The 27929-nt window shown below is 35.3% G+C and overlaps 1 protein-coding gene across 5 annotated transcripts in view; it reads right to left on the bottom strand.

The window, feature by feature from the left end:
- The window catches only part of ARAP2 (ArfGAP with RhoGAP domain, ankyrin repeat and PH domain 2), a 251214-nt gene that overhangs the window by 111479 nt on the left and 111806 nt on the right, over window positions 1-27929 (bottom strand). For 4 of the 5 annotated variants that reach the window (XM_069068703.1, XM_069068712.1, XM_069068721.1 and 1 more), the window contains exons 10-15: window positions 17434-17549; window positions 14464-14663; window positions 12534-12619; window positions 5717-5899; window positions 3043-3217; window positions 2363-2497 (exon numbers count right to left, since the gene is read on the bottom strand). In XM_069068703.1, coding sequence (XP_068924804.1) covers window positions 2363-2497; window positions 3043-3217; window positions 5717-5899; window positions 12534-12619; window positions 14464-14663; window positions 17434-17549 — 895 coding nt within the window. The remainder of the gene's footprint in view (window positions 1-2362; window positions 2498-3042; window positions 3218-5716; window positions 5900-12533; window positions 12620-14463; window positions 14664-17433; window positions 17550-27929) is intronic. The other variant, XM_069068731.1, reaches the window with a different exon arrangement.

Here is a 27929-nt window from a genome sequence, read left to right as displayed (position 1 = left end):
TATACAGTGTAAAAGGATATAGTGGTAGGATCTTTGGGATGAAAAGACCATGCATGCCCTCCAAAGAGGATACATTCTAACGGTGGAGACCAAGTACACAGACATACATGAACAGGGATGAGGACTGGATCTGTGATCTGATTGGCAATGCCTAGGCAAGGAAATGCCCTTTGCTGATGCAGGTTAGCACTTTCTGAGAGTTTCCTGGAGCACTCAAATGCTAAGTCACTTACTCAGGGTCACAGAGGTGATAAGGGTCAGAAGTAGGACCTACACTCACATCTTCCAATTCCAAACCCAGCTCCTTATTCATGATACCACACTGGCTTGAGGGTATTCACAGAGAGAGGAACTTGAAGGCAGTCATGAAGGAAGCCAGGGATTGATTCCAAGAAGACATGTATTCTAGGCATGGGAGACAGTCAATGCAAAGCCACAGATATGGCAGAGGGAAGGCTGTATGAGGAAAGGCAAAAAGGCATGGATGGATGGCTAGAATAGAGAGTGTGAGATGGGGAATATGGCCAACAAGGCTGGAAAGGTAGGATGGGGACAGATTGTAAAGGGCAAAGTCAATTAAGTCACTGAAAGGTACTGATGGGGTGTGGAGAGAGGGAAGGATGATAAAGTTGGATCTGCCCTTTCAAGAAAATCACTTTGATGGGGCAGCCAGGTGGCTCAGCGAGTAAGAGCATGGGCCCCAGTGTCGGGATGACCTGGGGATCAAATCTGGGCTCAGATACTTAGCACCACACCCAGAAACAACTGGCCGTGCAACCTTGAGCAAGTTACTTAACCCCAATTGCTTAGGGGCGGCCAGGTGGCTCAGCGAGTAAGAGCACCCCCAGAGTTGGGATGACCTGGGGATTGAATCCGGGCTCAGATACTTAGCACCACACCCAGAAATAACTGGCCGTGCAACCTTGAGCAAGTTACTTAATCCCAATTGCTTTAAAAAAAAGAAAAAAAGAAAATCACTTTGGGAGCGGTGTGAAGGATGGACTAAAGTGTGGAGAGTCTTGGGGAAGGGACATCAATTATTCCAAAAATCAAGTCAAAAGGAGATGAGGACCTTAACGAGGATGAAGGCAGTGGGAGTGTAGAAAAATATGAGAGATAATAATAATAAAGCTAACAGTTTACATTTATATAGTGCTTAGTAGGCACTGTGTCAAGCACTTTCCGATGATTATTTCATTTGAGATGCTGTGGAGATAGAACTACAACAAGAGGTGGAAACTGATTTTGTGAGTTGGGGGAGTGGGAGGGAAGAGTAGATGACACCAGGTTTGTAAACCTGGGTGACTGGAAGGATGGTGGTGCCCTTGATGCTGGGAAGTTTAGAAAAGGAGTGGGCTTGGAAAAAGATAACGTCTGCCTTGGACATGTTAAGTTTGAAATGCCTATAGGACACCCACTCCAAACTTTCAACAGGCACCAAGTAATATGGGGATGGAATTCAAAGTCAGTCAATCAGTCAGAAAACATTTATTAAATGCCTACTATGTGCCAGGCCATGTACTAAGTGATGAGGCTACAAAAAGAGGCAGGAATAGCTGCTGCCTATAAGTATATCACATTTTAATGCAAGAGACAATGAAAAAAATGTACACGCAAGAAATGTACAGCATAAGTGGGAGGTAAAGTCAGAGGGAAAATGTTAGCAGTTGGTGTGGGTGTAGAGAGAGGAGGATGGAGACCAGGGAAAGGGCATCTGCGAAATATGGGATTTGCAATGAGATGAGGAAGTGGAATATTCTTGGGAATGAGGGAAAGGCAGAAAACCAGGGCTGAGTCAGAAGAAAGAATGTTGTGAGGGACGGATGGCAAGAAGGCAAGTGTCCTTGGAAGGCAGAGCATGCAGAGAAGAATTAACAAGACTGGAAAGATAGGAAAGGGTTAGATTATGAAGAGGTTTAAAAGGCAAGGGGTTTTAATATGACACCGAGACTTTAAAATTTAATGTCATCTTGATCACAGACCAACATCCCTACACACACACTTCCAAAACTGAAAATTAGGAGGAATAGAAGGAAAAAACAAGGAAGTAAACAAGTGTTTATATAGTGACTACTATGTGCTAAGGCTTCACAACTATTATCTCACTTTATCCCCACAACAACCCTGGGAGGTAAGTGCTAGTATCCCTACTTAACCATTAAGGGAACTCAGGCAGGCAGAGGGTTAAGTGACTTGGTCAAGGTCACATAGTGATTATGTATCTTATGCTGAATTTGAACTCAGGCCTTCCTGATTCCAGGCTCACCAAGCCACCCAGCTAAATATAAAACGATCATTTTGCAGATAAAATGTGAAGTAGAGTTAGATACATAGTACATTACTACAAGAAAAGAAAAGATACCTTCAATCATTTTTTTCTCTGTAGACAGTTTAGCAGCCACAGACGGAACTTGATACAAAAAATCACAGAGAAAAGTGGAATGTGAAGATTCTTGAGGTAATCCACTTTCAAAATGAATGTCATGTTTGGGGAAATCTGTAAAGAAAAAGAGAAAAATGTCCTTTATTGTGTCCAAAAATTACAAATGCAGTACAAAGATTTCATAAATATCATGCAATATTTATTTTAAATAATATGTATGTTATACTACATGCTGTTTGCAAGTACTCAGGCCATATTCCAATTAAAATCTAATTTGATGTTGATTCAATCATTTGTGCTAGATTAACTTTTTATATATCTATAGTTCACATAATTAATAGTAACAAGTAATTTACTTCTTGAACTTTTCCCTAAAATGAAATAACTACTTTGAGAATTCTTATTTTCAAAATCAAATTTTGGTGAGAACAAGTAACTTTACTCACTAGGTCACTACCTTGGTCATTCTTTATACTAATTCTCCCCAAACCACTGTGCTGAGGTCTGGGCATATAAAAAGAAGCAAAAGGTACTCCCTGCCCTCAAGGAGCTTACAATCTAATGGATATCAATACTTAATTTTGTTTTAATGTTATATTAAAATTACATATGCACAGAATTAAAGATCTGAAGAAAAAAAACGGTGAGTGAAAATTTACCTGAGAACTTATTGTGATAGAGAAATTCCATTTGCAGACTTTGTCCAGCTTTCTTGGCTAGTAAGTAGGGAGTGCTGTAAACAGGATCTCCAGTTGCACACATTACATCAGCTCCGCTAAACAATAACGCCATTGTTTCAAGAACATCCGGTTTAACTACTGCAGCACACAAGGCCTAATCAATATTAAAAATTTAAATATATACTAGAACATTTTAGACTCATCATACAAAATCAATAATGTAAATTTTTTATCCTTAAATGCAACAACTGCTTGTTGTTGATAATTACTATATATATAATCCTTGATAAATTAAAAGATCCGAAAATATGAAACTGTGATGTCTGTCAGTGACAAAACGTATTCTTTTCCCAGATAAATTAAATATGCAAAAAAGAGCTACTGTTAGCTTTTAATTCACAATTCTCCACATCAAAGATGATAATGTTCAAATAACAGAAAATGCCCCAAATATCCTATATATATTTGAAAGGTTTTTTGTTTGTTTTTTTTTTACCATAAATATGCATAAGATTAATGTTCTGAGACTTGAAAACATTTTAAGTAGAATAAGGATATAATTCCATGAAGGCCTAAATTAATTGACTTCTTTTCCTTCCTTATGATTCTATTATTGTCTGCTTCCCTCCGTTATGGTGAAAATGAACAGCATTATCTCTCAAACTACTGCAAAACATGGGCTTAAACAAAGATAGCTTCCTGTCTCACAGTCTGCTCCTGCTTGAATTATATTATCACTGGAATTTTAGTTTTAAAAAAGCCCAAGACATAATGTGAAGAGGGAATTTCAAATTTCCCTTTTTTACACTGTCCATATGGGTAGAAAACAGTAAAGACTGAAAATAAAAGACAGTAACAACAGAAATGAATGGTGTCACCAAAGGAAATAAGAATAGAAATGAAGATATAATGACAAAGAACGACAATGTAGAAGTAAAGATGTCAGCATGGTTCAAAGAGACACTATTGTACAAATAATATAAAACTAAGCATCCCATAAAAAGTGAACTGTAATTGGAAATTAATTGCCATGTGTTATAAAAATCTGTTATTCCCACAGTACAACCCTGAGTTCATTTTAGCTTAAAACATGATACATGAATCTCATATTTCCAATGGCAAATAATAAACTAAATGAATTGGAAATTAATGAATGAGAACACTTTGGGGGTTAGCCGATAATTGAACAAAATTAACAAATGAATTTAGCTTTTTAGATACTTGGCATATAATGACTTCTACTTTTCACAAAAAAAAAAACCCACAAACAAACTGAAGAACAATTATTGTTTATGGACTTGCTAATTCTTTCATTTGGTAATTATGCTTGGAACTGTTATAAGTTTAAGGTTTGCCACGAAGCTTCAAGGTACAAGTTTTTAAGGCACAACTTTCTTTTACAAGCCTAAGGCAAAAGACAGTTCAGAAAAAGCAATAATTTATTTTTCATATGTTATATATGTATTCATATAAATAAATTTATTTTTCATATATCCAGGACTCCTACTTCTGGCAGACTGGTAAGGTAAATATAATATGATTCTGCTATTTATTATTTATACTCAAAATTCATTAATAAACAGTAAGAATTTAATGGTTAAAAGTTAAATTGATGGAATTAAAAATATAAAATTGCTAGTTTTTCCAAATAATTCATAAGTAGCTAAAAGTAGTAGTGGGTGGATTAATTAACCTTAGACTGCTATAAGTACATCTCTGCCTGAAAATGTGTGATCTGCAAAAAATCTAAAATATTCAGAACATCTTGAGAAATATTAGATTCCCTGAGATTCTGAGATACTGTACCCAGCATGATCAAAATAAATTTTTAAACACCCAAAATACAATCTTCATGGAGAGTAAAACTCCTTTGACACATGAAGAGAGCAAAAAATAGAAGCAACAACAAAAATATGCATGTGGTGCTAGGGGAAGGCTGGGCAGTCCCTGGAGACAGTTAATTGGAGCATTCCTCCAAGGGTTTTGCAAGTGCCTAAGACTGTTTCCATGGGAAGAAAATGGAGGAAGGGGAAGTGATCCTTATTTGTCTCAAATAAAAAGAAATTATATATATATATATATTTGTGTGTGTGTGGTGTGTGTATACATATATATATATATACATATATACACATATATATATATCCCATATTTTTAGACAGAAATGAGCAGTGATGAAAATGTGATAAAATGGATGGAAATGAGTATTGATAAAAATGAGATAAAATGTATCTTAAAATGGGCAATTCTACCTCAACATGTTGAGTACCTAGAGGGCGCAATGGATAGAACACCAATCCTGGAGTCAGGATGACTTATCTTCATGAGCTCAAATTTGGCCTCAGACACTTACTAGCTTGTGTTAACCCTGTTTGCCTCAGTTTCCTCCAGTATCTCTGTCAAGAAAATCCCAAATGGAGTCACGAAGAGTTGGACAGTTATGTTCAGTTATAAAGAACAGCTCCTTCTTATAATGCTGAATAAAAGAAGTACCACAACAGTTGGCCATTTCATCAGAGAAGTTACCTAATAGAAATTAAACTCATAGTTATACTCTCCAGATAAAGTTACAAATTATTTCCTTTCTTTCACCACTGACACACCTGTTAAGGGAAATTTGAAAGTCACATCTTCCTAATTAGCTTTATCATACCTTGTTTAATTCTTCTTTGGTAAGAAAAGCTAAAAGAGTTTTTCTGAACCGTCCTTCTTTATACTTCTGAGTAATAAAAAGTTTTCTTTCTTCTACTGGGGCATCAATGTGTAATTCTTTATCTTTTTGAAGATTTCCAGCCCAAAAGTCATTTGCTCTTTTGTTTCCAATGACAATAAAAAGCTGGAATAAAAAATATTAGACATAGAAAAATGTGACTGTAAAATCATTTTACAGACTTCAGTTTTGCTAGAGGGGTCAGGAACTGGTTGTTTTTTCTTTTTTTAAATGAGCTGAGAGAGTTAAAAACCAGTTTCCTAACTAAAATGAATATAAACATATCCAAGTACCCACCCTTTTTTTCTCATAAAATAAGACTTTAACCAGTAGAGGGGCATTCAATCTTAAGTACAGCATGATTATTCCCCATGTTTAAAATTTTGTTTCAAAGAAAAACACACTAATTTTTATTATCAGATATCATAACGATTACAATTTAATCATTAAGACAAATATAACTTTCCTCTTATTTATGTCCCTCAGGATTAGGGATACTTAAATGTGATTTTTAAAAATGGCCAAGTACAGTACTAATAATGAGAGAAAAGTTGATGAACATATGGAGCTAAGGAACACACAATAGTCTCTGTAAGGGAAGAAACAATTATTTGCCATCTGAGGAAATATGATATAGACCCAAGATTGAGATATCACCCAATAAGAGTTGGAGGAACAGGAGATAAGGAATGGTTACTGGTGACTAGCTGCTGAGGGTAATGAGCCAAATATCAACCTACGGCTACAACAAGGAGGTCATCCCCTTTCCTGGGCATGTATTCAAGACATAATAACCAACCAAGTAACACAGATTAAGTACCCAGTATGTATGAGAACTGTGCTGCCTTCCCAGGGATTGTTAAAACAGATGATTCCAAAGGCACAAATCCAGACACCTGTTAGAGCTATCTAGCAAATGTATAGCAACCAATATTTTCTTGACTGTCTTAATAACAATTCCAATAACAAATCATAAAGAAAGTAAAAGAATGTGGAAAATTCTATTCCAGATCTAGTAAGTGAGAAGAATTATTTGGTGCAAAGTAGAAATGATGGGAATCTTATGGGAAAGTAAACCATTCCATCTTAGAATTTATAAGCAGAGGAAAGCTATCAATGGCCTAAACGTACCCTAGATTGTGAGAGAGTAGATTTTGAAAGTATTCAGAGAAAAGATAGGTATGAAATGTCAGGCTAGAATTCTACAAGGGCAGTCAAGCTGGGGTGGGGAGGTCATGACAACAAAGTTCCAAAGAAACAAAAAGAAAACGTTGGGATAAGTAAGAAAAAGAGTTCTTTTAAAAGACCAGTGAATGCACAAGGGCCTTCTCAACCAACATGAAATTTTTAAAAACACAAAAAGATGAAAACAAGGGCAGGTAAAAAAAAAACATGAATGCAAACATGTGGCACAGTCCTATAGGAACAACATCAGATATGCTAAAATTCACAATAAGCTGAAACTACTGAGAAAAGTTAAGAACAAAAAGGGTTTTTATTTAGCTATTTTAGGCAAAGGAAAAAGATTAAAGGAGGAATAAGATCATGGTCCAGAGTGAATGGAAAGATAGCAGCTAATGCCAAAAAGAAGATGAAGCTGCTGAATTTTCATTCTGCTTACGTGTGTAACACCCAGGAGGGGATATTTGGACTGCAAAGGACAGGACAAACATGGCTAGTAGAAAGTTGGTACCCAAGGTAGAAATGAGATAATAATTAATGATCCACATACATTTATCCAATTCCATAAGATTTTACTATGGCGGGCACTGCAATAACAAAGTCAAAAAAGAAATGGTTCTCAAACCTCGAAAAACTGACCTGCTACTGGAAAGCATTTAGGTCAAGTCATATGGCCCAGATGTAATATATCCTTAGATAATGAAAGAACATCTATCGTCCTGATTTTCAAAAAAAGGGACGTGAACAAAAGCCACAAACCTCAGAATAATGAACTTTTATTTTGAAAATCCCAGAACATATTTTTAAAGTACTACTTAGTAAACATCTAGGAAAGAAAATAGTTAATTAAAAGATTCAATATCAGTTCACCAAGAAATGGGTCTTGAAGATTATACTTTCCAACATTAAAAAAAAAGAAAAAGAAGAAAACCAGATCAGGTACAGCTACTGCTGGGGAAGAATTCTTAAAACCAAACCAAGTAAAAGAGGCACTCAGCAAAAGAGTAAATGGATAATTTTGATTGCTGAACTTAATTTTTTTGAATGAATGAAATCAGTGTGGCTAAGACAAGAATTGAACCTGTCAGTAAAAACAATCCTTATGTCACATATCTCTGATAAGGATTTAATATCTAAGAGATACAGGGAGATAGCACAAATATACAAAACTAAAAGCTATTTCCCCAGTAGATGTATTTAAATGATATGAACAAACAGCTCTCAAAAAAGAACTGCAAACAATTTTAAAAAATAAGAAATATTCAATCTTTAAAAAAATAAATTCAAGAGTCAAGATGGCAACTCTCAATACCTCCAATCCATGTAAAAGGGGACTCTGAACAAACTTTGGAGCTACAAAACCCACAAAATGACAGAAAGAAGCTAACCTCCTGTTGAGGACAGCCCAGCAGGCCAGCAGGAATCGGCCAGCCCAGTGCTCTAGGAGCCAAGCTCAGCCCCACACCGAGGTTTTAGCCCCAGGGTGGGCCTGACCAGCCACTGGCTGCAGGGACTCCAGATCACCAGCAGCTGTGGCGATCCAGAATTATCAACACATAGATGATAAGGACAAAGTGAGAGGACAGTGCAGTGTGGACTTTGGGACCCAGTAGTTGGGAGCACGGAGGCTTTTGCCCCCAAGGCGAGAAGCCCCTGAGGGCTGCAGCAAGGCCTGTGCCATGTGGCAGCTTTAGCTCCTGGCTGGCAGACTGTAGGGGAACCAAGTGACCAGACTGAGGGGTAATCACTCTTGCTTTAATCACTGCTTGGATCTGGATTGCTGTCTAGGGGGGAGGTCCTGGGGTGTGTGACCAGCTTGCCAGAGCATGTGGAGGCTTCAGAGAGGACACACAACTAATACCTCTGGCAGCTAAGAAAACCCCCGTGTTTGGGACGAAAGCTCCCCTGTCTGGTGGCAGAGTCCTACTGTGGCAAAAAGCCCAAAAGTCAAGTAACTGAGTGGCAACATGACCAGGCAAAGGAAGCAAAGCAAACAGAAGAATCCAACATCAGACTCCTATTTGGGGGACAAAAAGGAGCAAAGCATGGAACAGGAGGAAGACAGTGAAGTCAGAACTCCTGCATCAAAAGTTTCAAAGAAAAATACGAGCTGGTTACAGGCCATAGAGGACCTTAAGAAGCAGATAAGAGAAGCGGAGGAAAAATTGGAAAGAGAAATGAGAACGATGCAAGAAAACACAAAATGAGAGTCAACAGCCTGATTGAAGAAAATAACTCCTTAGAAAACAGACTAACACAAATGGTAAAAGAGGCTCAAAAAGGCAATGAGGAGAAGAATGCTTGAAAAAGTCAAATTTGCCAGATGGAAAAACAATCTCAAAAAGTCACTGAGGAGAATCACTACTTCAGAAATTAGATTGGAGCAAACAGAAGCTAATGACTTTATGAGAAATCAAGATGCTGTTAAACAGATCCAAACAAATGAAAGAATAGAAGGCAATGTGAAATATTGCATGGGAAAAACCACTAACCTGGAAAATAGATAAAGGAGAGATAATTTTAAAATTATTGGACTACCTGAAAGCTATGATCAAAGAAAGAACCTAGAAATCATCCTCCAAGAAATTCTCAACGAAAACTGCCCTGATATTTTAGAACCGGAGGGCAAAATAGAGGTTGAAAGAATCCACTGATGACCTGAAAAAGATCCCCAAAGGAAATTCCTAGGAATATTATAACCAGGTTCCCAAAATTCCCAGATCAAGAAGAGAATATTATAAGCAGTCAGGAAGAAACAATTTGAATATTGTAGAAACACAATCAGGATAACCCAGCATCTAGCAGCTTCTACACTGAGGGATTGAAGGGCTTGGAATATATTCCGGAGGGCAAAGGAGCTGGCATTAAAACCAAGAATCACCTACCCAGCAAAACTGAGTATCATGTTTCAGGGGAAAATATGGTCATTCAGTGGAATAGAGGACTTTCAAGTATTCCTGATGAAAAAACCAGAGTTGAATAGAAAATCTGACATTCAGATACAAGAAGCAAGAGAAGCACGAGAAGGTAAACAGGGAAAAGAAATCATAAGGAACTTATCAAAGTTGAACTATTAACATTTCTACATGGAAAAACGATAATTGTAACTGATGAAACTTTTCTCAGTATGAAAATAGTTGAATGGAATAGAAATGTGTATACATACATACATACATATATATATATATACACATACATATATATGTCTATATCAGAAGGTATATGGGCATATGCATACATATGTGAATGTGTGTATATATGTCTACAGGTATACACAGATAGAGGGCACAGGACCAATTTAATAGGAAGGGATGATACTTAAAAGGGGAAATTAAGAGGTGAGAGAGGAATATAATGACAGGATATGGGGAAAGAGAATGGGGTAAACTATCTCATATAGAAGAGGCAAAGGAAAATGGTTACAATGGAGGGGAAGGACAGGACGGAAAAAGGGAATGGGTCATCCTTATTCTCAATGAATTTGGCTTGGGGAGGGAATGAAATACACACTAAATAGGGTATCTGACCCTACAGGAGAGTAGGGGGGAAGGGGATGAAAGGGAGGATGATGGAAGGGAGGGCAGGCTGAAGGGGGAAGGAACTTGGAAGCACCCACTTTTGAAAAGGGATGGGATCAAAGTAGAGAATAGAACATGTGGGAGGTGGGATAGGAGGGAGGGAAATATAGTCAGTCTTTTACAATATATCTACTATGTTAATGTTTTGCATTAGCTACACATGTACAACCTATACTGAATTGCTTATCTTCCCAGTAAGGATGGGTGACAAGGGAAGAAGGGAATTAATCTGGAAATCAAAGTTTTAAAATCAAATGTTTAAAAAAAAAATACATATATGTATACACACACACACACACACACACACATATATATTATTAATACTACTTTATATGTAATTAGGAAATAAGATATACAGACACTGGGGCATAGAGATCCACCATGCCCTACTGGAAAAGTCGAAGGGGGTATGGAAGAAGATATGGGAGAGAGCAAATTGGAGGAGGGGTATCCTGTGAGACTGCTATTTTGGGGCAGTGGGTAGGGGAAAAAGAGGGAGAAAATTTGTAACTCAAAATCTGGCAGAAATGAGTGATGCAAATCAGAAGTTAATAAAGCATTTAAAAATTAAATAAACAAATAAATAAATTCAAATCAAAACAAAACCAAACTTTCACCTCAAATTCAGCAAATTGGTAATTATGGACAAAACTGCTAACAGTCAATGCTAGAGGGGCTCTGGAAAAACAGGTTCACTAAAAAAAGACTGAAACTCTAAACTGGTCCAATTATTTCTGCAATTTGGGATTTTGCTTAGAAAAGTAACTAAAGTCCATTTTCTTTGACCTAAAAATCTCATTGCTAAGCACATTCCCTAAGGAAGTAGAAAACAGAAAGTTTCTATATACACCAAAATATTTACGGAAGCATTTGTAGTAGCAAATCAGTGGTTCAAAGCAGACGCCCATGCATTGGTGAATAGTTATTCATACCATATGAGGATCAGCTTAAGGAACTGAGAATGTCAAGCCTTGAAAACAAAAGACTTATGGAGGATGAGATATCTATCTTTACCTATATTTAAAGTTGTGAACTGGAAGAGGAATTTGACTTGTACTGTTTCGCACCAAAAGGCAAGATTATGTGTAGAAACTGTAGAGAGGGGAATTTAAAGCTTGATGTCAGAAGAAAGTTCTTCATAATCAAAAGCAAACCCAAAGTGGAATGGTCTGCCTCAAGAATCAGTGGGTTGTCCCTCACTGAAGATTGTTAAGATCTTTAATGCATGCATTAGACAACTACTGGATATAATGCTGAGATTATCTTTTAGCTACAGGTTAGACCAATGAGCCATTGGGGTGCCTTCATATGGTGAAATTCTGTGAAGAGAAAAATATTAGACTTTGTTTTTTATTAAAAAAGTAAATTTTAGCTTCTGATTCGGTTATGTATGCTCTTCCCAATTCTTAAATAAATCCACTTCGGTGCTGTTGTTTTTCAAAGTTCAAAGAAAAAGCAGGTCAACCTGGGGCAGTGGAAGAATGATGAAGCGGAAGTGGAAGTCAGGGGACCCAGGTCTGAACCAAGTTCTACCTTGTTCTTGTGATGGAACAAATTTTATCACCTTGGAAAAGGCACTGAGACACTCTAGACCTCCGTTTCTCCATGTAAAATGAAGAGGTTGGAGTAGATGCAGGGTTAGAACAAGGATTCTAAGACCCCTTCCAGAACTGTCTATGAACATATTTATTACAAAAATACTTAACACTACAAAAGATTTTTTTAAACATATGTAGATACATATATGCGTGTATACTGCAAAATACTGCCATTTAAAAAGTACATTTATATTAATCATATACTTTTATATAGTGTATTACATCATATCATATTATATTCAGTACTATTATTAAAGAGCGATAGTTTTTATATGTGGTTAAGATTATATCAAAAAGCTACTGAACCATTTGATGCCCCTCATCTAATATCCTTAATATTGGTATTTCCTGTCCCATTTGCCACTCCCCTTTGTCAGGTCAAAATATATTTTTGGATCATACCTCAATGAGTTCATTGCTCCAAATGCTGGCATCCATTTTAAGACTGCGAACTTTTGAATCTTTTGGTCCTAAAGATCTGTGTTGTCCTGAATGATGAAAAGTAAATTAAGACAATTTTTCAACTTATGTAATTTTTTTTCCATTTAAATTGACCCTTTAGAGAAACAACTATTTCTTTCCAATTATATTTTACAAATCCAATTTGAATCAAGAAATATTTGATTTCTAAACCTACAATGTGTGAAGTATTGTTAGAGGTACTAGGAAAAAAAATGTTTTTGTTTTTATTTTTTTAAGTAGTCCTTATCTTTAAGGAACTTTCATTCCACTAGGAAGGTTGTAATATACACATGGTTAAGTATGACTCAAGGAAGCATGTGACGGGTGAAAGTTTGGGGGTAGATAAAATTTAGAAAATAATAAATTTAAAGAGGGGAAAATACTTTGGAGAAGGTTTCACAAAGGAAGCAACAATTAAGAAGGACCATGAAAGACAAAGATTCTAAAATGCTGAGATTAAGACAATGAATATTCCAGGGATGGGAGATAACCAGCACGAATTCATGGAAACAGGAGAAAGACAAATATCAAGTTGGCAGAACAGGCAGTAACTCAGGTTGACCAGAAGACAGAGTACACAAAGGGGAATAACATTAAATGAGGCTGGAAAGGCAAACTGAAGCCAGTTTGTGGAGAGATTAAAATGTCATGCTAAACAGGTTTAAAAAAAAAATCGTAAAGATAACAGCAAGTCAAGAAGAGGGAATTCCAAATGTAGTCCAAAAAGTAGGTTCAAATCTTTGCTATATCTTCCTATATTACATTCCTCTTGTCATTTTCATACCCCAAAGGAAAAGCAACAGAGATGACAATGAGCCTTTTGCTCAGCTTTTCAAGGCTAAGGGGAAGGTAATTCATCATTCTATTACTTATTTTTCACATGATACAACATCGTTATGAAATTGTTCTTTGTAGAGACACCTACAGAAGACTACTGACATACTCTGGACTGGTCAAGGTCAAGCAGTACGTGTAAATATTATGTTCAGGCCTGGATTTCATATTTTAGTAAGGATAGCAAGCATCAAGCTGGAACTTGCCTAAAGGTGGTAATGAGGATGGTGACAGGATTTAAAAGCTTGCCATATAAGGTTCAGTAGAAGACAGTGGGAATTTTTAGTCTGAAGAAAAAAATACTTGGGTTACATGAACTCTATTTTCAAGTATCTTAGAGACTGACATATGAGAGAGAGAGCAGATTTTTGCTTGACTGCTTAGGGCAGAACTAGAAGAAAAGTGTAGGCATCACAGAGAGGAAGATTTGCGTTTAATGTAAGAAAAAAAATTCCTAATAATTAGAACTGCCTAAAGGTAGAATGGGTTTTCAAAGGTTCCAGTGACTTCTCTATTACTAGGGCTCTTTAAGAAGGGATTTAACAACCACCTCAACTGTTGTAAAAGGGACTACTCTTCAGTTATAAATTAGACTTGAAAACCGCCTAAGGTTACCTTCTAACTCTGAGATTTTATAATTCTATGAAATTAGTAAACATGAGCTTAAAATGTAGCTACATATTCTAGCATCTTTAAAAATTTCTAACACAGCATCCTTTTTAGAAGACAGAGAATGACAAATCACTGTATAAGTTTAAGGCACATACCTAAAATCAAGATAATGAAACCTGATACTTTTGACACTGTCATTTTAAAAAAATCCACATACGGACCAGTTGGTAAGAAAGGTTTATGCTTATAACATGCTTATAACATTCAGCATTTCACATCTCACTGAGTCATGTACAACGAAGGTTTATAATCATCATTGTCATCATTATCCTCAGCTAGAGGACTTGACCCGTGACGGAACAAAGGGCTGGATGTACAACATCCCACTTACCCGGTACCAGCAGCATTGCTCATCATTAATTACCTGCACACTTCTTACAAATGACAACACAGAGATTGATGGATGCCCAGTCAGGATCTGGTGCTTTACAATCAGCACAGTTCTTGTTTGACTCATTGAACCAAATCTTCTCAGCTACTTCATAATCTGAGAGAGTTTCTGCTATCGATTGCTGCACGGCTTCAATCCACTCTTGCTTCTCTTTTTCCGACTCTGCTGTAAAGCTGAAATAATTGACTTTTCTGTCTTATTGATCTTCATTGTAAAGGCCAATTAAGCAGAGGGTATGGTTTGCATAGTCATTGCATCCAAAGATGGAATCACAGTTTAAAAATCTGTCCTCCATACAAATTTACGAGTGATGGTGGGTTTGTTTTAAATCCATTTTTACTTGAAACCATGAGAAATATCCAATTTTATTTCTCAAAATAAATTCTGAGAATAAATATTTTCCTTTCTCTGTTTTTGGTTTTATGTATTTTGAAAGCAAATAGTCATAAAAATCTCCCCTGACCACAGTGATACTCTTACCTCATAGGGTTAGATGAAAAACTTAAAACTTCCCAAGTGGTAGATGAAGAATACTCCAAAAAAGAGCTGGAGAAGTTTCAGGTCTGTAACTTGATCCTTGATTCACAAGGCACCTCCTAGCCATTCAGTCTAGCTTTTAAACTAAAGCTTGCAATGATCACCTTGCACATCAGAACTGGGGATTTGAGACTTAAAAACTAAAAATGAACTAAAGGTCAGATGGATTTAAGGAAGTTTAGGAACTCCCAGAGTTTCCCCAAGTGGTTGTTCTCTATAAGTGGATTTATGCAATCATCAATGGCAGGTAGGTAGTGTAGCAGTTTTCTAACTGGAAAACTTGGAACCAGAAAAACCTAACTTCTAATTCTGCCTTAAACATTCACTAACTGTGTGACCCTGGGCAAGTCACATTACCACTCTCAATCATCATCAGTAAAATAGCAATAATAACAGGTTTGTAGTGACGATAAAATGAGATAATATATGGAAAGTGTTTTGTAAATCTTAACACACCGTGTAAATACTAGTTATTATTCAAATCGTGAAATAATTCACAAATATAGTTGTAATGTTTTCTTTCATTTAGTTTTGTCCATCCAGTAAACCTAGTAGCTCAGTATATTAAAAATGTGACCTTATACTAGATTTGTCACAATGTGGTTTATATTACCTTTCTAAAAGTTTATAAAACCTTTAGCTTTCTCCTCAAAATATATGCTATATTAAGATGTTAGAAAATTCACAGAGGTCTAATAAATACTACACCATCCCTGGAAATAAAGCACTGACTTATAGGACTGGCATTTTTTTTATAAGGTAGAGAACTTACAAACACCAAGATATTCATAAATTTGGCTTCTACACAAAGATCTGACACCACACAGAAACAGGTGGTCATAAGTGCATACATAAATTTGTGGTTGGGGCTGGAATCTCTAGATGAAAAGCTAAAATTTTATCCTTTCTCCAGCTATCACCTTTAAATTGCAAATACTAAAAACTCTCCAATTGTGAGGCACTGACCTTGGTTTCTTGGTGTAAAGAGAATAATAACTTTAAACAGGGTAACAAAAATCTCTAACCAATTATATTAAAAACCTCTTGAAGAGATTTATTACATAATTAGTGTCCTATAGCTATTATTATTTCTTCAGGCCTTAAAACTAACATCATGGGCACAGGTGACCTGCAATAAATAAATTACGTTCAAAAATTATCAACTGAGTATTCACTCTATGACTAGGATTATGTGAGGTTATAGAGGGAATACATTCCTTGACTTCAAAGTACTTCAAATATTATTTTGGAAATAACTTTTTTTTTAAGTAGAGAATAAAGCAAGACAAAATTTAGTAGTAAAATATGCTTATTCCAGTATTTTGGGGAGGTATACACTGTGGATAACTCTCATTAATGATGTAGATCACACAACAAGTAAATAGTTTAGAATTGTGTCATCCCTCCCCCCCCCAAAAAAAATATTCATCACTTGTGACCAATCTTGGGGCAATGAAATAAAATGTTTAGGATAACAAATGCTACAAAAAGGTCTTGAAGGTGAAAACTATACTGAAAAAAGATTTGTCTGGGAAGGTTTCAAGCAAAACATTACATACAGGTTTTGTAGGAAGACTGGGATTTAGATAGATAAAGAAACATCATAGCATTGAATGGAAAGGTATAAGGCTTGAAGAAATATGTGAACTCTTTTCTCTTTCTATTCCCTTTCTACTAATTTCCATATGAAATTGTATCTGTATGGGGCAACTAGGAGGTACAGTGAATAGAACACAGGCCCTGGAGTCTGGAGGACCTCAGTTCAAATCTGACCTCAGACACTTAACACTTACTAGTCATGTGACCTTGGGCAAGTCACTTAACCCCAATTGCCCTGCCTTCCCCCCTCCAAAGAGAAAAAAAAAAAAAAAAAGAAAGAAAGAAAGAAAGAAATTGTATATGTAGAGGGTTAAGTCTTTCTAAGTCTAATCAGAAGTAACACCAAAAGGTTGTTATTCAGTTGTTTCAGTCATGTCTGACTCTCCGTGACCCCATTTAGAGTTTTCTTTGCAAAGATACTGGACTAGTCTTCCATTCCCTTCTCCAGCTCATTTTACAGATGAGGAACTGGGACAAACAGGGTTAAGTGATTTGCCCAGGGTCACACACTTAGTGTATCGGACTGTATTGGAACTTGGGGTTTCCTGATTCCAGGTCAGCACTCTATCTACTGTACCACTCGCTGCCCTAACAAAACTGCTGAGTTACACATTTCTTTGGACTTGTTAATTTTCTAAAACTATTTTGTAAGGCTTTTATTTATCAGCAAATATGGAAAAAATGCAAGTCACTACAAATAATTTTACTGTTAGACTAGTCCATTTTAAATACAAGACCAATAACTTAAAACTTATAGAATTATATTTGCCAAAAGTACTAAAATAGTCAAAGATTTTTAAATCTTACCTAAAACTTCTGTAGGGAGTGATTATTTCAAAAGATTGTTTTACAGTCCGATCCACGTGTTTTACATTTGCTAAATTCATAGGAATTATGGTAATGCCAAGTCCACTCTTAAAATCCTAGTTTGGAAAATACAAACATTCAAAAATTTTAAAATATGCATATTTTTAAAAGCTGAATTATTTTATAAAACATCAAAATTCATCGTTTTAGTAATCACACTTATTGAATACAAATCAAATTTTTAAAAGCTTTCTTTTTTGCCCTACAGTTATTTTTGTTACTCTCAAAACCATATGATATTCTAAGATTGACTGTTTGGGTGTTAATGATTTATGATTTGCTTTCCTTCAAGTGGAAGATAAGCTGACCAGCATGTAGTTCCTAAGGGCAATATATTTTCTCTGTTTTTAAAGGTAGGCATGATTACTAAAACTTATAAAAAGCATTACCTTTGATCCAAAACATTTGAGGAAAACTCTGCATTTATTCATGCATTCTGGGTAGAAGCATTATTTATTTTAAGATGTTAACAATAACATATTCTCTTGCTATATATTTCTCCTTCCATTTTTAAATTCCCCAAATTGTAGTTTTTCATGGAAGTATCTTTCCTAGAAAATATTTGTGTTACTAATGCTGGTTGCCATTAAAACATACCATATTTTGGCTATTATAATTATATAAAATACTGGGTATCCAAAGTCTTAGTATATTTTTAAGCTTCAATAACTTCAGAAGCATAAATGCTACAAAGTTATGGGGAGAATTTGAAAGGTTAAGTATTAAGAATTTCAAATATTGCTCTTTTTAAATAAAATTCAACATTACCACTGTCATGTGTTTTATATATAATCTTAGTCAATTTTCTCAATTTGTTAAAATTTTCCTCAGTTGCTGCTAAGTAATGGAAAGGGTTGAATTTCTAATCCTAGTCTTAAAATCATCCAAAGAACAAAGTTTTGATGTGTGGACCACAGTTTTAATTTGACACACAAGAAAAAGGCTAATGGAGATCGATCAAGAGACTGAAGGTGCCTGCTATTCTAAACAAAGACAATACCTAATATATAAGGAATGGAGAAGGCATGCTAGTAACAGCAGAAAAGAAATCAACTTAACAGAAATCTGTGAATAGCTTTTAAAATTTTATGGATAACTTACAGTAACTAAATGTCTGAGTTTTTCTCCTAAGTAAAATAAAAAAAAGTTTTAACTTCTATATCTGAATGGACCACTTAGTTACATATACACCACAAACTTTTTATGTCCCTGATAGATATATAAATGTAATGAATTATTATGAAAATATCATCTATTTACCTATTACATATTTAAAATAACATCTAATATTCGTACATATGCATTCAAGTCTCAAATAAAGGATTACTATGGGAAAGATATTTACTTTTCATTTTAAAACCATCCAGTTAAAAATATTATTAAGAAGAAATGAGGTCTTGGGTACCATCATACAAAGATTTATGTGAACAAATGAAAGTTTAGAACATTTAATTAAATGGCTGGCATATTCATACTGTAGTTCAGGGAAGAAATGTGAAAATATATGGCATTTTCTCTTGGAGAAAAACATGAGGGTTCAAAAACCATCATATGACATGCACAACACAGGAACATCCTTTTTCATGTTCATCCTTCACTTCCACATTTACATGTCCATTCAAACGTTAAGTTATTCAAGATATGAATTGCTTGTGTCGAGAAATGTACATTTACAGGAATTGTATTGTTCTTTATTCAAAACACAATAAGGAAAAGGGCATGAGGATATTTAAGAATCTTAAATATCCTCATGCCCTTTTCCTTCTCAAAAAAAATTTTTTTTCAAGTAAAAGGCATTGCTCTTCAATCATGGTTCATGTAGTTGCTTTCAAAATGTTTTTTCCCCCTAAGTCTTTACTATGATTTCAATGGTTCTTCAGAATCATCAATAGAGCCATGAACTCTACTCTCTCTAAAAATGCAAATTTAAGTCCTTCCACAAGTAAGTTACACATTTTAATCTACAGGAAAGGAGATATAATCTAGGCTTCAAAATGTGGAAGAAACATAAAATCATGGAATTTCAAAGTTGGAAAGTCATCAATTCAGCCCAACTCACACCAAAAAAAAAAAAAAAACCTCACTGTGATACAATCAACAAGTGATCATCTAGTCTCTGGTTGAAGAGGAAACACCTAACTCCCTGAGACAGACACAGCTATGTAGCAATTAAAGACCACCATGTGGAGATGTAACATTTTTATCCTGTTGATCTAGTAGAGAGAAATTTGCTCTGTACAGAAGGATGGGTTCCAATGTCCCTTTAAAGCTTCAAAAACCCAGACACAAGATAGCTCCTGAGATAGGACAAAATCAAACTCAATGCAGGTTATTTGCACCATCTTCAAAGGGGACAAATAAGACCACAGGAAGTAATACTCAACATGTATCCTTGAGCTTTATTCTTTACTCAAACTGTCTCACACCTGGTAATACTTCCAGAAGTAACTTATTACATGCCTGGATATTAAGAATTTTTTCACTCTTATATCAAGCCCAAATTGTCGTTTTTGCAACTTTTACCCCTCCATGTATGTAATGGGAATGTAAATTTTTAATATCTTCCCTGCCCCTAGGCTAAAGTGCACCTGGAGCCTGGGGTGAAAGGCTTGTTTTTCAGTAGATACTTCTTTTTTTTTTTTTTTTAAGCAATTGGGGTTAAGTAACTTGCTCAAGGTTACACGGCCAGTTATTATTTCTGGGTGTGGTGCTGAGTATCTGAGCCCGGATTCGATCCAGGTCATCCCGACACTGGAGCCGGTGCTCTTACTCGCTGAGCCACCTGGCCGCCCCTCAGTAGATACTTCTTGATTGGCCAGTGGGTCAAGAAAGTTGTTACATTCTCTGAGCCAGGAGAAGGCTATATAAACCCTGCTGTGAGGCTTTGTTTTGGGGCTCACTTTGAGAAATGTTCTATGATTTGATCAGATGAAACTCTGGAAAGCCGTTGTTGAGAGCCCCCCAGCTTTGAAAAACCCAGATGTTGATTTGGTATAGATGTAATGGTTGGACAGTTTGGAAACTGTCTACTTGATCTGTTTCTCTGTCTTGATAATTCTGTCTGTATATTCTGAAGTTCGGGGTGCTGAACTTTTTCCCCTGAACTAGGTAAACGACACATATTTGGCTGATTAAAGTAAGCTTGTTAACCCATTTTGAGTTGCTTTCCTTTATCAAAGCAGATCCAAGAACCTGTGCTGGCAGCCACCCTGGGGATGCTGGGGTGCTTGCTGATACAATGTAGAATATGTCTAATCTCTCTACCATATGAGTCCAAAAGTCCTTTAAATACTTGAAGACAGCTATCACATCTCTCAATCCACCCACACATTCTTTTCTTCATGTTGATTATCTCCAATTCCTTCCACCAATCCTTACAGAGTAAGGACTTAAAATATTGATTAGCTCTTTCACTAATTTAAAAATAACTTTTGGTGATTTTTGCTGAGTATAAAACTATCTCCCACAAGAAGGTCATGCTATCGTATCTTCCTATATGAGGAAGCAGTGAGGAAATTACACTAAGCTATAAAATAGAAGACCCCTAAAAGACAAGTAAATTTGTCCTCAATGAAGACTGAACAAAAATCTTATCCTTCATACTTGAAGATTTTACTAATACCATTAGACCAAGCAGATATAACCTAAATAATGTCCCTTATGAATATTAAGTAGAGGTGATGAATGGATTTAAGGGATTAGATCTGGTAGAGAAAATGCCTGAAGAACTATGGACAGAGATTCATAATATTGTATAGAAAGAAGCAACAACAAAAAAAAATCTCCAACCAAAAGGAAAGCAAGAAAGCAAAATGGCTTTATAAAAAGCTAAGAAGAAAAGCAAAAGGCAAAAGAAAAAGGGAAAGATATACCCAATAGAATGCAGAATTCCAGGGGCCAGCAAGAAGGATTTTTTTTAAATGAGTAATTAAGTGATAGAAGTAATAGAAGAAAAGTAACAGAAAAAATATATGAGATCTTTAAGATAATTAGAGATGTCAAGGGAATGTTTCGTGCAAAAATGGGCATGATAAAAGACAAAAATGGAAGGGACTTAACAGAAGTACAAGAGATTAAGAAGAAGTGTTAAGAATACACAGAAGAACTATACAAGAAAGATCTTAACATCATCAATAACCCATGATGGTATGTTTATTGATCTAGAAAAAGACATCCTGCAGAATGAAGTCAAGTGGGCCTTAGGAAGCATTGCTAACAATAAGGCCAGTGGAGGTAATGGATTTCTATTTGAGCTATTTAAAATCCTAAAATATGATGCTGTTAAAGTGCTGCACTCAATATGCCAACAAATTTGGAAGACTCAACAATGGCCAATGGATTGGAAAAGAATGGTTTCAATCCCAATCCTAAAGAAGGGCAATGCTAAAAAAAAAAAAGAATGTTCAAATTACCAAACAATCATATGATCATCTCACACACTAGCAAGGTTACAGTTAAAATTCTGCAAACTAAGCTTCAGCAATATGTGAACTGAGTAGCACCAGATGTGCAAGCTGGTTTGCAAAGAGACAGAGGAACTAGAGACCAAATTGCCAATATTTCACTCAATTATGGAGAAATCAAGGGAGTTCCAGAAAAAACATCTCCTTCTGTTTCATTGACCACACTAAAGCCTTGAACTATGGGGATTAGAGAAAAATGAGTACTAGATCATCTTGTTTCTTGAAGAACCTGTATGTGGGTCAAGAAGCAACAGTTAAAACTGAACATGGAACAACTGACTGATTTAAGATTGGGAAAGGAGTACAATAAAGCTGTATATATTGTCACCTTATTTTAACTTATATGCAGAGTACATCAGGTGAAATGCCAGACTGGATGAATCAAAAGTCTATTTTAAGGTTGCTATGAAAATTATCAACACTCTCAGACATGAACATATGTTATCTGCATGTACTGTTAAGAGCAGAAAGTGAGGAAGAATTAAGAAGTCTCTTAAAGAGGGTAAAAGATGAGAGTATAAAACCTTGCTTGAAGCTTAACATTAAAAACAAACTAAACCATGACAACTGGTCCCATCACTTCTTGATAAAAAGAGGGAGAAGAAATGGAAGCAGTGTCAGATTTTATATTCCTGGTCTCAAAGATCACTGCAAATGGCGACTGCAGCTATGAAATTTAAAGACACTTGCTCCTTGGAAGGAAAACTATGGCAAATATGGACAGCATACTAAAAAGCAGAGACATCACCTGGCCAGTAAAGGTCTGTATTGTCAAACCTATTTTACTTTTTCCCCAATAGTGACGTATGGCCATGAGAGCTGGACTATAAGAAAAGCTGAGCACCACAGAATCGATGATTTCAAAATGTGATGCTAGAGAAGATTGTTGAGAGTCCCTTGGACAGCAAGAAGATTAGATCTGTCAATATTTCAAGAATTCACACTATTCTGTAGAGGGACAAATACTGAAGCTGAAGCTTAAATTCTCTGGCCACAAATGAAATGACAGGCCTCACTGGAAAAGATCTTAATGCTGAGAAAGACTGAAGACAAAAGGAAAAGGGGAAGGCAGAGAATGAGATGGACAGATAAGTGTCATGGAACCAATGAACAGGAGCTTGAAAAGACTTCAGGACAGTGGAGGATAGAAGGGCCTAGAATGCTAGTGTTCGGTCAGTCATAAAGAGACAGACATGACTGAACAACAACTACTAATCATTACTAATAGAAGACACTCTTTGAATTGTTCACCCCCTTCCTCTCCTCTACTGACACTAGTCCTCTCTACTCTTATCAGGTTTCCTTATGACCAAAGCATGAATTTTCAAGATGTATCTTGTGAAACAAAAGGTCATGATTTTGGAATTAGCATTATGTTTTAATCAAGCAACTAGCTAAAAGCCAAAGACAATAATAAGACCTCTATGATTATTGATATTAAAGTCTTTTATAAAAAAATAGTTCCTCTCAGATAAGTGATTTTTATGTACTCAACGGTAATTAATTTGGTGATGGATAGGATCAAAGGTCAAATTATTCTTTCCAAGAGACCTCTTAAACTTCAGACAAAAAAGTTCAAAATGGCTGACTTCAGAACCTCAAAGTTTGACTTTATATACTTGTTATAAACTCCAAATAAAAAGTGGTTACTTCCAAAAAAAAAAAAAAGATGGAATACTGACAGTTTTCTTTCCACATTTACACACCCCTACCTATCTAAGTTTCTGAAGGGCAACGATAAGGAAAAGAGATTAAATCCATTCTAACTAGCCCCAGGACAGAACTAGGAAAGATGGGCAGATATTGCAGAAAGGCAGATTTCAGATAGACATGAGGGAAAGCTTCCCAACAATTACAATTAGAGTGAAATAAGAAAACTAAAAGTACTGGAAGAACATGGAGTACCAGGTTTCCTCTATACCAGAAGTGTTGGAGCAGAGACTAGATGACTATTTGCCAATGTTGTTATAAAAGAGATTTCCATTCAAGTATGGGTTGGATTAAATATCCTGTGAAGTGAGTTCTCTTCAAGTTATTGGGTTCTGTGAGTTATTTGCATTTGGAAAAATAAATGTCTATGTGATCCCTCAATCAACACCTTTTCATTTTCATATCAATTAGTTCCATTTCCTAGCTCTTTATCATACCAAGAATATTTGCGCTAATTTTTCATAATGTGTATAAAGGAATCATTAGTCACATTCAAATTATGAAACAAAATTAGTTATACCAAGAAACCTGACTGTATAATTTCATATAGACAGTTAAAGCCAAAATTAATTTAGGAAAGTATTTGAATAATTTAATCCTGAGAAGTACTTTAAATTAGAAATGCCTTATATTAAATGCATACTGGTGAAACTATGAAATCCCCCAAATAAAATATTCTACTGTCTGGGAACAACAAATAAAGCTATTAAGCCAAAACTTGTTTCCACATCAGTTAGGTTCAAAGAATCAAAGATCTGGCTGGATCTTAAGAAGTATCTGTGAGTATGTATTTATAAATACCTGCTTGCAAATAAATGGGCAAAAAGGATTTCAAGACACATTTTATAAGCTTTATCTAAATTATTTGCATTTTCCACTTTCTAAGGCTTGCTCTTTTTATGCAAGTTTAATTCACAGAAGCTTAAAAGTTTCACGAATTGACATGAAATATATTAGTTAAAATACACACAGTCTTAAAAGAGTTGTTTTCATGGATATATGTTTAGATATAAATATACAATGCACAACATATAAAAATATAAAATTATAAAAGCAACTATTTCAAGACTGATCATTTAACTATAATTTTTCTCAATTAAAAATAAAAATAACCGCATTTGACATTTAAGTATTTTTCTTATCTTAGTTATAAAAAGGAGGTGTTATTTGTAGTCTCAAATAGAATTTACTTTTATTTAATAAAATAGAATAAAATTAGAAGAATATTGTAAACAGAAATTAAGATTAAAAAAATAATCATGGAAGCATTTTATACCAACAGCTCCATCTGAAATAAACTAATGAATTTTGTTGTTTTCAGCAAGGTTTTGTCTAAACATGAATTGGACCCTTTACTAAGATATTTACATCCAAGAACTCCATACATTCTTATTCTCTCAGTGAATACCTGGCGTGCATTTTACTGATGCAAAGAAGTATGATTTTTTTTTTTTTAAGAAACAAAAAGATGACAAAAGGAATACATAAAATAGCAGGTGAAGGAGATTTGGAATCTGGACCTAATGCTATAAAACTACCTTACTTTAAAAGTCTATGGAACTCAGTTCTCTCATCCAAAAAAAATGAGGAGTTTGGACTAGATAAATGCTAATGTCCCTTCTAGCTATGATAATCTATGAAATCATCAGGGTACTATTTTCCTCCAAGAAAACAGATGATATAGGCAGATCTATATATGCATAGGCAAGAAATAACATCACATAGGAGAGCGATGGAGGGGAGGTTTTTGTGTTTGAGACTCTATACACAAATACTGAAAGACTAGATAATTCTTAGCATGTACCAAGATATTCCTTAAAACACTGCTCAACACGGGGTGGCTAGGGGCCTGGAGTCAGGAGGATCTGAGTTCAAATCTGACCTCAGACACTTAACACAAAAACTAGCCATGTGACCTTGGGGAAGTCATTTAACCCCCATTTAAGCCCTACCTTCCTCCCCTCAAAAAGCAAACAAACAAACAAAACACTGCTCAATATCTGGCCACTGGACCCAGATAGCTCTGGAGGAGAAAGTGAGGCTGGTGACTTTGCACAGCCCTCCCTCACTCAAATCAAGGTCAACTGCAAGTCATATCATCATCTCCCTGATGTCAGAGTCCTTCAAGAACAAAGGACAAACCACACACAGTCACAAAACATTGCATTATTGTGAGCCACAAAGGGAAATGTCGTCAATTTAAAAAAAATTCTTAGGACTAAGTAAGGTTTCATATACAGAATTTATTTTCATACACGACCTTTAGCTAATGTACCTATTCTATTCATGATGGCAAAGCACTTTACATAAAATGTTCGTGGTAAATGTCTAGGGAAATGTTTTTTCACGTAGTTTCTAAGTATATAAAGCTGATGGTACTATTTCAAACCTTACTAAGGTTAAAAAGTGATCTCAATAAATACCATAGGTGTGTGACACCTTGTAACATGTGATTTTTAAACTTTTACTTATTATGTAAAATGTTTTTATATCCAAAGTGTCTTCAAAATCATGATATACGTTTACAGAAATAAAATTTAGCCAAAATTAATTTATGAAGAGAACATAAAAAATTCTACGGTGAGAAATAAAAATGAACACTTCACATTCATAAACAAAGATTAAAAAAAAGTCCATATTTATTGAAATTTTCAATCTATTCTTGAAAATACCAAATGCCAGATTTCAGTTCCAGGGATGTTAGAAGCCATTGCACAAACATTTGCTATAAACAGATGTGCCATTGGCACCAGCTATCCTAGGAAACACCAGATTTAGAGCTTGGCCAGACCATGACAACTTGGGGCACCACCTCCAATATGCTTTCTTCTCTGTCACAGAGCATGCCTAGCCCTACACATGGATTTAAGCTATATCACTGTTTCATCCAGTGAATATAAGTGAAAATGGTTTTTAAAAGCGAAACTTCAAAACAGAAAGGTTTTTCTCTAATTTAAGAAATAAGTTGACATAACCATATATATATATAATAGGTATTATATATACATTCAGTATATGCATTATGTATATATGTATACGTTTGTATGTCTGTGTGTTTATGTATATATTTTCCTTTTATCACATGAAATCATCAAGAAAGGGGGAGGGAGGTCTGACAACTGTTCAATAACATTATGTTTATCATATCAGAAAATGGAAAAAAAAACCTACCAACTGACGTATAAAAGAAATCAGAAAACAAAATTCTTAAGCTTTTTTAACCTAGTTGTCCTAACATTGACAGGCCAATAGCAGGAATGATACCATGTTATATATACTCTGTGAAGCATTTTCATTAAAATACTCCCATGTGACAAAAATATAAATATGGGGGGGGAGCGGGGTGGTCCAGTCCTGAGATGTCTTTGGCGCAAGGAATTTGAGCGAAGAAATGAAATCAGTACCTTTTCAGCAGTTGTATAATCTCAGAGAGCTGCTTAAGACATAATGAAAAGTTCAGTGAGTTGACAAGTGGGACTTGATCTCAGATCTTTCTAACTATAAAGGTGGCTATCTATCCACTATGCAACATTGCCTAGTTAAAAAAAAAAATAATAGAAAATTCAAGACTCATGTAGAAAACAGAAAATTCAAGTAATAGCAGCTAATTGCTAGTATTTAAATAGTACTTTAAGTTTTGCAAAGGTCTTTACATATATTCTCATTCAATCCTCACAGCAATCTAAATTAAATGCTAGTATTTAAATAGTACTTTAAGTTTTGCAAAGGTCTTTACATATATTCTCATTCAATCCTCACAGCAATCTAGCAAGGTAGGTGTATTTAAAGTATACATACATATATATGTGTATGTGTGTCTATGTATATATATATATACATATGTGTGTGTGTATATACATGTGTGTGTATGTATATGGTTGGTATATAAAAGGTAGGCTACTTTTATCTCTTAAATAGAAAAGTGACTTGTTCAGTGTGTGTTTAAGGCAGATTTGAAATAAGTTCTTCCTTTGCTGAACAAGTTGTGGTAGATAAATGCAATGGAATACCAAAATGATGAACAGGCAGACTTCAGAAAAACATGGAAAGACTTACATAAACTGATGTTGAGTGAAATGAGCAGAATTAAGAGAACATTGTATACAGTGACATCCACATTATATGATGACTAACTTCTATAGACTTATCTCTTCTTAACAATGAAAGGATCTAAGAGAACCCCAAAAGACTCATGATGGAAAATGCTGTCCACATCCAGAAGAACTATGGAATCTAAATGCAGATTGAAGCATATTATCTGTT

Source organism: Petaurus breviceps, unplaced genomic scaffold (genome assembly GCF_028583685.1).
Source record: "Petaurus breviceps papuanus isolate PSGF00001 unplaced genomic scaffold, PetGlider_PUasm1.0 140, whole genome shotgun sequence".
NCBI classification, from domain to species: domain Eukaryota; kingdom Metazoa; phylum Chordata; class Mammalia; order Diprotodontia; family Petauridae; genus Petaurus; species Petaurus breviceps.
The sequence above is the reverse complement of the archived record's forward strand: the minus strand, read 5'-3'. Positions and strand labels throughout refer to the sequence as shown.